Source organism: Ursus arctos, unplaced genomic scaffold (genome assembly GCF_023065955.2).
Source record: "Ursus arctos isolate Adak ecotype North America unplaced genomic scaffold, UrsArc2.0 scaffold_27, whole genome shotgun sequence".
Lineage (NCBI taxonomy): Eukaryota > Metazoa > Chordata > Mammalia > Carnivora > Ursidae > Ursus > Ursus arctos.
Window position 1 is genome coordinate 15,362,132 of NW_026622952.1, and position 11,086 is coordinate 15,373,217.

At 44.4% G+C, this 11,086-nt stretch overlaps 1 protein-coding gene across 2 annotated transcripts in view; it reads right to left on the reverse strand.

The window, feature by feature from the left end:
- The window catches only part of FUT10 (fucosyltransferase 10), an 85,187-nt gene extending 75,496 nt beyond the window's left edge, over positions 1–9,691 (reverse strand). The window contains exons 1-3 of one of the 2 annotated variants that reach the window (XM_026508400.4): positions 9,591–9,691; positions 2,104–2,280; positions 1,408–1,759 (exon numbers count right to left, since the gene is read on the reverse strand). In XM_026508400.4, coding sequence (XP_026364185.1) covers positions 1,408–1,488 — 81 coding nt within the window. In that variant the 5' untranslated portion in view covers positions 1,489–1,759; positions 2,104–2,280; positions 9,591–9,691. The remainder of the gene's footprint in view (positions 1–1,407; positions 1,760–2,103; positions 2,281–9,590) is intronic. The other variant, XM_044387511.3, reaches the window with a different exon arrangement.
- Between the last annotated feature and the right edge of the window lie 1,395 nt (positions 9,692–11,086).

Here is an 11,086-nt window from a genome sequence, read left to right on the forward strand (position 1 = left end):
CCGTATCGGGCTCCCTGCTCAGTGAGGAGCCTGCATCTCCCTCTCCCTCTGCCCCTCCCCCTTGCTCATTCTCTCTCCCTCTCTCTCTCCCTCAAATATATAAATTTAAAAAATATCTCTCTCTCTTGCTCTCCCTCAAATATATAAATAAAAAACAATCTCAAAAGAAAAAGAAAAAAGAAAAGCTCTTAGCTTCGACACAGTCACTCCTCATAACTGAAAAAAGTGCCAAAGTAATTGTCTAGTAAGATCAAAGCTCTCGTAACTTCCCACAGACAGTAGAGAACTCCAGTCCCTCCTGCACAAGCAGGTCCTGGACACCCACGAGACAGACGAGGAGGGAGTCAAGTATTTCCTCTGACCAGAATCCTGATGTGGCAGCAGGAGGTGGTAGAAGTCCAGCGCCAGCCTGTCTGCTGAAATGCTTTTATATGCGTTATCTCATTTGATCTTAATCAAGAGGAAAAAGCCCAGAGAACGCCTCTGTTTCCATCCACCCCACACCTGAACTGCTCATATCCACAAATAATCTTTAGAAGGCTTTTGGATTTCCAAACGGACAGCTGGTGCTTGAACGGGTCCAAAGTATATCTAAATTCGTATCTATACTTTTTCTATCGCTATGTCATTCTTACTGTAATTTGAAATCAGTAATGAACTTCAGCATCACCGACTACATGAAATAGATGGGAAGTGGGAAGACTTAAAAAACGCTGCAGTTCGAACACCCACATTCAGGGGCACCTGGGTGGCTCAGTAGGTTAAGTGTCTGCCTTTGGCTCAGGTCATGATCCCAGGGTCCTGGGATCCAGTCCTGCATCGGGCTCCCTGCTCAGCAGGGAGTCTGCTTCTCCCTCTGTCTGCAGCTCCCTGTGCTTGTGCTCTCTCTGTCTCTCTCTCTGTCTGATGAACAAATAAAATCTTTAAAACAAAACAAAACACCCACATTCAGTCCTTGGTCAAACAGTATGTCAAGAATGACAAATGTATTAATGTGGATGCTTGTGCTCCGAAGAACGATCTTATTCCTAGAATACACACAGCTTCTTCAAGAATGCCATCTTTCAGAAGTCATCATGACGGGGCTTTGAGAAAGCCATCTAAATTTGACCCAAAGTAGATGGAACTCAACTTTCTCTTCTTCTAGAACCAGGACCCTACAAGAGTCACAAATTGACCCCCTACTCACTGATTTTGTTTCTACCTGACATACCCACTCACTAAACGTCAGTTTTATCTATTGACAAAAGAAGTATTTCCCTTGCCTTAGACAGAAACACCCCCCCTCAACCCGATCCTGAGAGATTAAGCAAAAAGTAAAGTACTTGGAGACAATAAGAGTGGGTTGAGGGTGGGAAGGGTGGAATGGCTCAGGAAACGACACTAAGCAACCCAAATTCTTGCTACCTGGAGGGTGACAAGCAGAAAGACGGTGGCTGTGACGCATAGGCAAGATGCCAAAAGCTTCCTCCTTTGAATCCACACCATGCTGCCCGGCCCCGGGTGACTGACAGAGGGCTAGCCTGGTTACCAGGTGTTCTCGAGTCGGCCCATAGCCCAAGACAACTTCACGTGGAGGTACCATCTGGGTGCCAATTTCTTGCACTGTCATTCCTGCTGGGACCTGGTCTCCATGAAGGACTGAGATCCGAGGTTCTGCGTGAGCCTGGCTTGGCATCAAGAGGGAACAGCATGCAGTCTTCTTAAGCTATCACCGGAGCAGCTGGACATTCTTCAAACCAGAAGGCATCAAAAAATTCTGTAAGAAAAGAATCATGTTTTAGCCCTGGTGCAGAAGACTTAATAAATGTAGTCTTTCAGGGTTATCACATAGAAACCCAACACTTTAAAACTAAAAGGAACCTTTGAGATCCTAGATACCTCATTCCTAGATAAGGAAACCAAAATCAGAGGTAAAGTGACTTGGTCAAGGTCACACAGCCCATTAGAGGACTGTGACAGGTCTACAATTAGGTCCTGAGTCTAAAATTCTGTCTCTACTTAATATTCTCTGCCATCAGAAGATTGAATTGCCCAAGTCACTTACATGTAGTCATTTTCTCCTTAGGTTTCAAAGGAGTAGAAAAGCAGAATTGAAATTACCATGATTGGGGCACCTGAGAGGCTCAGCTGGTTAAGTGTCTGACTCTTGGTTTCGGCTCAGGTCATGGTCTAAGGGTTGTGAGACCGAGCCCTGGGGTGGGCTCCGCGCTGACTGCAGAGTTGGCTTAAGATTCTCTCTCCTCTTCTACCTCCCCCGTGCGTGTTCTCTCTCTCTCTCTAAAAATAAAAATGAAAAAAAAAATTACCAAGATTATCCACCCACTCCTGTAAAATTCAGGGAGAAAATAAATAAAAGTTCCAGGCATGGTTTGAAAATAGATCACGATCAACTGACCCACACTTTCCCTAAGGAAAATAACTTCAACGACAACATAAGAAATTCTGATTATTGATGTATTTGTTCAGCCTTTTAGGGCAAGTGTAACAAAGCAGTGGGTTGTGTGAACAATATGATTCTCTGGAAGTTCTGAAATAAGATTTCCATCTGTCTGAAATGTATGATCATTTCAAAAAGTTTTAAAAATGAACTAAAGAGTTCCAAAGAATGCCTTTTATTCCCAGGGCTCTGTGCAGTCAAATGTCTTGGTCAAATGACCCACTGGAGTTCTGGAACACAGCAAGGATCAACGTTCCTGAGGCTACTTTACTGTACCCCAAACATCTGGTTCTAAGATCTGATTGTACATCTCCCAGATATAGCATGAAAGATATAACTAGAAATATAAAAATGATGTTGAATTCTGGTTAAAAATATTGGCCTTAAAGGTGGACTCCCCTCTCGTGATCTACTTTAAGTCTAGAGTAAGTCCCTCAGCAACAAAATGACTCCTGGATTCAGAAATCATCGATGGTGTGTTTTTCCTCTTTTACCCATGGAACTTCTGTAATCCACGGTGACAGAACAGCCGTAGAGTCAGCCTGCCAGGATTCAAATCTCAACTCCCCAGCTGGTTTAACCTCGCCTCTCAATATCTCGATTTCCAAAATGTAGATAATAAGGGTGCCTAATCAGAAAGCTATTGAGAATTATGAGATAAGATTACTAAAACACTCATTTCAGAGTGTGGCACACAGATGTCCAATAACTATTGGCTATCTTATTTTAAAATATTCATCATCATTTTTATTATACTTTTAAGTCTAAAACAAAGCTGAGTTCATCTAAAGTATGTTGCTGTCCCATCCACTGAACTTCAAAAGGAGAAACACTCATCTTGCCAAAGAAGAGGAGATCACTAATATTTGTTGAGTGACCTACTGTAAGCAAGGCCCTTCCTAAGTGCTCGCATGCATGAGATCATTCAATCCTCCCACAACTCTTACGAAGCAGCGATTGCTGTCCTCATTTTTTTAAGGATGAGAAAACCCAATTTGAAGAAAGTAAATTAACTTACCCAACACTACAACTTTGATAAGTATTACAACCAGAAACGAGTCAGACTCTGAGGTTCATGCATTCTTTTATATTTTTTTTAACACGAATGGGGGCGCCTGGGTGGCACAGCGCTTAAGCTTCTGCCTTTGGCTCAGGGCGTGATCCCGGCGTTATGGGATCGAGCCCCACATCAGGCTCCTCTGCTATGAGCCTGCTTCTTCCTCTCCCACTCCCCCTGCTTGTGTTCCCTCTCTCGCTGGCTGTCTCTATCTCTGTCGAATAAATAAATAAAATCTTTAAAAAAAAAAAAAAACGAAGACTATAAAATTCCCACCCAATAATACTAACACAGATCATTTGCCTTCATCAGAGAAAATACCTATAGAGAATCGCTCTCGGTCAGCTGGTATACCAGAGGAAAATGTAACGAAAATCTGTAAGAACCTGGAAAGTGCCTTCCCTTCTACTCAGTTGATGCTAGTAGCTATTAACTACCTAAAATGCGGAGATAGCACTGAGGGTTTCAATCCTGGCTCTGTCATTTACGCGTAATATAAATTTGGACAAGTTACTAAATCTTTCTAAGCTTCAGTTTCATCACAGTAAAGAATAAACGTTAACTGTCATTATTTCTTTCCCTTGCCTTACAGGAAGATGATCCAATTTCTGTTTTATATGCAAAGGCAATTTATTATAGCTATAATTAATGTAACCCAGATTAGGTAATGAATTATTACCACCTTAAGTGGGTATAAAACTCTATCATCTTCAGAAGATTTTAACATATATCACTCCACTCAATCTTACTGATAACAACCTTGTAAAGTAAGCAAGGTAGGTTTTTTTTTTTTTTAAAGATTTTATTTATTTATTCATTCGACAGAGATAGAGACAGCCAGCGAGAGAGGGAACACAAGCAGGGGGAGTGGGAGAGGAAGAAGCAGGCTCATAGCAGAGGAGCCTGATGTGGGGCTCGATCCTATAACGCCGGGATCACGCCCTGAGCCGAAGGCAGACGCTTAACCGCTGTGCCACCCAGGCTCCCCAGCAAGGTAGGTTTTATTCGCAGTTCCCACAAATAAGGAAACTGAGCCTCAGCAACTTTAAGTTGATTTGCCCAAGATCATAGTTTTTAAAGGTTGAAGTGGGTCTAGAAATCAAGTCACCTGTCTCCAGGCTCACGGGAAAGGAAAGAAATGGGGGAAACAGTGACCGCTTGTTAGGAGTCCAAGAGGGTCAGTAATAAAGGAAAACAAAAGATGGGGAGAGAATGGGAGTACATAGTTTGGGATATTTTTACAGCTACCACAACGCCGTCCTAGGGTCTGTCCTAGGTAGGACCTTTTTGAGTCTTTACATGGCTGTATGAACTATGACAGAGGAATTTAAGGTTACAAATTCCCTTTCATCCAAAGAATCTCAATTTAGCTTATGCTCCCAAAGCCAGAGGTATAGTGAGGTCTCAGGGACCGAGCTGTGGTTAAATGCCCACCACTATACTAAAGGAACAGAGCCAGTTAGTGTAGACGGTATTAAGATTTACAGCATGCAGCCATCAACCAGACCTCGGGGCACATCAATCTAATATATGGTATCAATTACCCAGGAGCTTGTCATCCAGTCACCAGTCCCCCCACTGGTGGGACAGATGGGCTTGCAGAGAGCGTGGCGAAAGTCAGTAAGCGTCATGCAATGGGGACTCTAGGAGGAAAGCTCCCTTCTGTTTCATCACTGCCCCCAGGGTGAATCTCAGAGTCCACCAAGAGGGTGCCCCAGAACATTCCTTTCCCGGATGAAGCAATGTGTGCTTGTTCAGACAACCATGGTAGGTAACATCTGAAACGGACGCTCGCTAACCAACCCTCTTGACCCTAGAGCTGAGCTTCCGAAATGCATTTTTCGGCTTGCGTGCACTGCCTGGGGCCGGCCATCTGCTGCCCAGAGCGGGGTCTGAAGCTGAGCGTGACCAGCCCACACTCCCACAAGAGCTAGTCAGTCCATCAAAACCAGCAATACCCTCACCCTAAAATAATTTCAAATTTCTCCACTTTGTTTTGAATTAAAATGGACAGAGGAGGGATCTTAGAGCAAATTAGCAGTCTGAGGATGCCAGCTTCAAATTTCAGCCTCGCAGGGCCAGTCCAAAGTATAGGTTAAGGGTCCCAGAAATGGTACTCAGAAGATGATTTCTGCCCTGCATCTCTGAGTATAAAATGAAAAGGTAACCCTGGGAGACACACGGGGTTTTCTGACCCTGACAGTCTGTGTGTCTCTATCTTTCCCTCCTTGTCCCCATGGCAGGGTAAAGAGGTGAGGCAGAAGCTGAGAGCTCTGGGGAGGCTCCTTTGATCATCTCTCCTCTAATCTTTGATAAGCAACTGTCTAAACAGAGCTTAAGGTGATACCAGGGAGAATCTTTAAAAGGACTGTATCTAATTACCAAGCTTAAATGATACCCACTAAGGTGTAATTTCTCAAGTAGGCTTACTCTCCCAAAGCATGTTTTCATTTTATAATGTGTAAAGCCTCACCATATCCCTTAAACACGGCTGTCCTGAGAAAGACAGATGACGGCAGGCCGGTGGGAAGGTCTAAGAGCCTTGGGACAACTCTCCAGGAGCTTTTCAACCCCTCCCTTCAGCTACTTCTCCTCCTCAACACTCCTCTTTCATTGTTATTTGGTTTCTCCATAAGCCTGACAACTGGTGTTCCTACCAGTCTGACCCCTTGCACCTTACACTCTCTACCTGGCTGCAGAGTTGTTTTTGGAATGTAAACTGGATCTCTCTCCTCTGATTACAATCCATCCATGGCTTCCCACAGATTTCGAGATAAAGATCAAATGCATTAGGTCTGAAAACAAGACTCCCTGGACCCAGCCCTACTTCTCCAGCTTCCGCCACACATAGCCTTTGTTCTGACTATTCCTGGAGGGTCGCTTCCTGTTCTGTGCTCTAGTCCCTATCTAGCACATCCAACCTCCTTCACTACCCCAGTCATTCTCCTAGACTCTCCAGACCCCCTGCTTTGGCCAGCCTTACCCCTCCCAATGCCAAGCTGGGAGATCTAGATCCATATCATCATGCTTGTTTCTATCACTGCAGTGGAAAGAATGCAGGAAGCTGGCAGATTTCAGGAAACTTTCTAAAGTTGCTTTATTGGATGCATATAAAACACTTGTTGAACATTAAAAAGCTGATATACTCTTAATTTACAGAAGACTTCCTTAGTGCCCGCACCTGTTCCTTGGGCACCTGGAGAACATGGCATAGTGGTTCCAGTTTCCACTTTCATCCAGTTTTCTTTACTGACATTGATTGGTGTTTGTTTTCCTCGCTCTTTTTAAAAAGACTTCATATTTCACTAAGCGTTTGTTTTTACTAGAGTGCTTAGGGTTGTAGATTTCTATCTGGGAAGGTCATCGTCTTCCACCAAGCACACATTTCAGGTGAGACAGATCAAGAACACTGGAGATAAAGGGATACTGGCAGTCACGTGACACCAGCCTGGTGATTAACAGCGGGGAGTGGGGGAGAATTTGCAGCCTGAGACCTTCGCATCTCTACTGTAGAACTGGAGGTGATGCCACTTTTTTTTTTTTTAAGATTTCATTTATTTATTTGTCAGAGAGAGAGAGAGCACAAGCAGGGGGAGCAGCAGGCAGAGTAGGTAGAGAGAGAAACAGACTCTCTGATGAGCAAAGAGCCGGATGTGGGACTCGATTCCAGGGTCTGATCTGAGCTGAAGGCAGCCGCTTAAATGACTGAGCCACCCAGGCGTCCCAGGCGATGCCACTCTTAAACGGTTAAATTCCAGACATTCTGAAGCACTCAAATTATGTGATACTAATACAACTTCATTTAGTGGGGCAACTTAATATAGAAACTAAATTAAAACACATCCAGACCAAAAAAAAAAAAAAAAAGGCAAAAAACAGAAAAGACTGATATGAAGCCCCAAATAGAAGCATTCAAAGGGAACAGGTTTTTTTAAAAGGAGGTGAGGGCACAAAATTGTGAAGATTCTGTATCACACTAAGAACTTCGCCAGCTCCTGAAGAGTAAGACTTTCTCATCTTTCTCCTTGTAAGGTCTTCTTAGTAACTGTTCTTTCTCCAAGAAGGATTCATTGGTTACTATGTAACAACCTTCCTACCAGGCAAAAGATCTGAACTGAAATCCCTCATCTGCTTTCATCATTTATATAATCAGGAGTGAGACACCAGTCAAGTAACATCAACACAGTGTGGCTAACACTTCACATGCCCGAAGACAAAGGGCTGGACCAGGGGCTCTCCTGGGGTTTCATCCCAAAATGAGGCTCTCCAATCCCACAAATAGCGTCCAGGAGCAAAAACTCTCCAAGGAAGAAAAGCTGATCAAGTAAAGAGATAGTGATCAAGACAACTTGAGTCACCATAAACCAAGAGTTCTGTAAATATAAAGAAATATTTCTATATAACAAGTTTAGAGTTACTTTATCATCATTCTCTTTAGTAATTCATCACGAACTTTTGAAAACTCAAATTTTATTCTCAAAGAAATCAATATCTGCAAAACGTTGTAAATAGAGACTTTTTAAAAAATGTTTAATAACCCATGTTCAGAAACCCTATAATGTTTATAGGGAACAATTAGATAATGCATTCCCACTGAAATCAACACTTTACATTCCACCTTTAGAAGGCATTTAAACATGGGTTGGAAATGTCTGCATCTGAGCAATACTTACACATATGTAAAAGCATTATTGTTTGTCCAAACTATGTTCTTGCTCTTTATTTTCTAAATTCATCCCTAGTTTTAATTTTTTTAAGTGTGCTGTTTGTAGTATAAACAGTTTTAAGTGAAGAATAGAAGACAACAGTAACAGTTAAGGCTGTGTATTTAATTCACTGTTACACACTGCCATCTAGCAGGAAGCCAGCAAAGGAAGAGTTACTACAGCATTTCAAAAATGGAGCGGACCTTAACGAACCTCTGACGCTAGGACATTGCCTGTGGCTTGCAGACAGAGGAGAAACTTCTGAAATTGAGATAACGGTGCTTCTAGATTGGTGGGTCTGCCCTTTAGTGTGCAAATACCTGCGTTGATTATTCGATGCGGAGAGCCGGGACACACCTGAAAGCCCTCCCTTTGAGAGACCACGGGGTGAACCAGACACAATGCCCTAGTTGTAGTGTGACATCACGAGCAAGCCCAAGATTGGTCATGAGATTCTGGGTAGTCTCATGCCGAGGGAAAGAAGGGCGGACAAGGAGAACGAGGTCCTGAAGACCAACTTGCCGTATACCCTGCCAGAGCGCATGCACTCCGCAAATGAATGTAACCAGCCAAGTCACCGCACGCATTTTAGGGATATGGGGAAGCGAGTAGGGGGCAGTCTGTTGGGAGCTGTGATGTTAAGGAAAACAGTCATTTTGCGTGACATCTGCTACATATTCAAAAATCATTAAAAAGAGACCCAAAAAATGAAAATCACATCGATGTTATTTCCACATCTTACACAAAATTAGCTCTATTTCGCGGGCGCTAATCGGGTGCAAAAATCCCGAAAAAATGGGTCGCGTATGGATAACGAAAGCCTGCCAGTCTGGGGGCTCCCCCCGGGGCATTTTCTCCACGAAATACGCAATGCTCGCTATCGCTGGGCAGTCAGAATCGCTACCACTTCAGCACAATTCCAGCAACAAGTGATTATCAGCGAAGATGTGGGGAAGAAGGATGCAATTCACAACACACAGTGGCACAGTCAGGTTCTGGAACTGGTGGGGCTGGGAAGGATCTTGGCAGATGGGAGGGACGTGAGAACTCCCCAGTCGGCGGCGGCGGGGACCCGCGGGCCTTCCCCGGGCTCCCACCTGTGCTTGTCCAGCCCCCGATAGGTTTAAATCTCAGCTGGTGTCTCTGGAAAGCGCTGCCCAAGGTTTCCCAAAACAGACTCGGCTTCTTTCGCAGCGCACAACTCCGTCTTTCTCTTACACACACTCCCTTCTGGGCACAAAGAGGCGGTGTCGTGCGGCGGCGAGTTCGGCGGGCAGCTTCCCAGCTTCCGTGCGCACCAGGAAGTCTCCTTTGGTTTCCCGGCATCAAGACCCTGTCCCCACCAAGTATCACTCCAGCTAGAAAAGCCCCAGTGCCTCCCACTCACCTTGTCTCGGGGGAAGGAGGCTCGCTCGGCGGCCGGCAGCCCCGCGGTTTTCCACTTTCAGTTTGCGCCCGGCCTGAGCTGGGGCGAAGACTCGGAAAGGAAGTTTGGGAAAGGCGGGATAACTCTCCGCGCGCCCGGGCCCAGCGATCCTTGATCCAGGTTTTCGCCGGTGCCCGGCTTAGAATCCAGTCCACAGGGGTTCCCGGGAGCATCTGCCCCTCCCCTCACCAGAGAGCCTCCGCAGTTCTTGAAAGTTCCTGGGAGGCTTCTGAAATTCTCCCCTTAAGTAAGTCGTGGGACGCTCTCTGCGTCTCAGACTCTGCTAGGACTGAAGCAAACGCAGCCACCTTCAGGAAGACTGAGAACATGGTACGCAGAGCAGAGACCTGGGTCCCTTTCATCGGGTACCCGTCTTTGGTAGACTGAGCCGGACGCTCATTTGCCAGTAAAATAAAACTTAACTTCAGGCTACTGAATTGCAAATTCGGAGAACCCAGTTAGAATTATTTTGCTCTAGCCTCCAGGGAAGGGATATAGGTAGGGAGGTAATTCAAGACCTTGGTAGGGCCAGGGCTAGGTTGAGGCAGGGAGGCATCCAGGGCTCAATATATGAGGAGACACTGGGCACACTTGCAGAACCCTGACTCAACGCTGCCCTAGGCCTGCCTCACTCTAGTCCTGGCCCTGAGAGTTCTAGTGCCAAGCACCTCCATTAACTTCTTTGTAAAAACAGGGTGATAATAATGGTATCAACCTCAAGAAACACGAAAGACAAAGGAAAAGATTGGTAAATTGGATATCATTGAAAGTAAATTCTGTTCATCAAAGTTCATCAAAGACACTATTGATAGGAAAACAATCCAGAGTAGAAGATATTTGCAATAGATTTATCTAAGAAAGAATTCATATCCAGAATATAGCCAAGAATGCCTATAATGTGCTAAGATAGAATCGAAAAAGCAACCTAATAAAAATCTCCTCTGGGAAGGAAGGGACCAACAATTTACACACTTCATCAAAGAAGAATCTGACAACAATTATATACTACTACACATCCACCCACCCCAGATTTCGTGTGGACTGCAAAGGATCTGAAATAGAGCAATCTTGAGAAGAACAAAGCTGGACGTATCACAACCCCAGATTGCAAGATATAAAAGCTATAGTAATCGAAACAGTGTGGCACTAGCGTAAAAATAGCCACATAGATCAATGGAACAGGATAGAGAGTCCAGAAATAAGCCCCACTCTTATATGGTCAATTAATCTATGACAAAGGATGCAAGATTATAACATGGGGCAAAGACAGTTGTTTCAATAAATGGTGTTGGGAAAACTGGACAGCTACGTACAAAACAACGAAGCTGCACTGCTTTCTTACATCACACACAAAAATAAACTCCAAATGGATTAAAGACAAGTATGAGACCCAAAACCATAAAACTCCTGAAAGAAAACATAAGCAGCAATCTCTTGGACATTGCCCTTAGCAATGT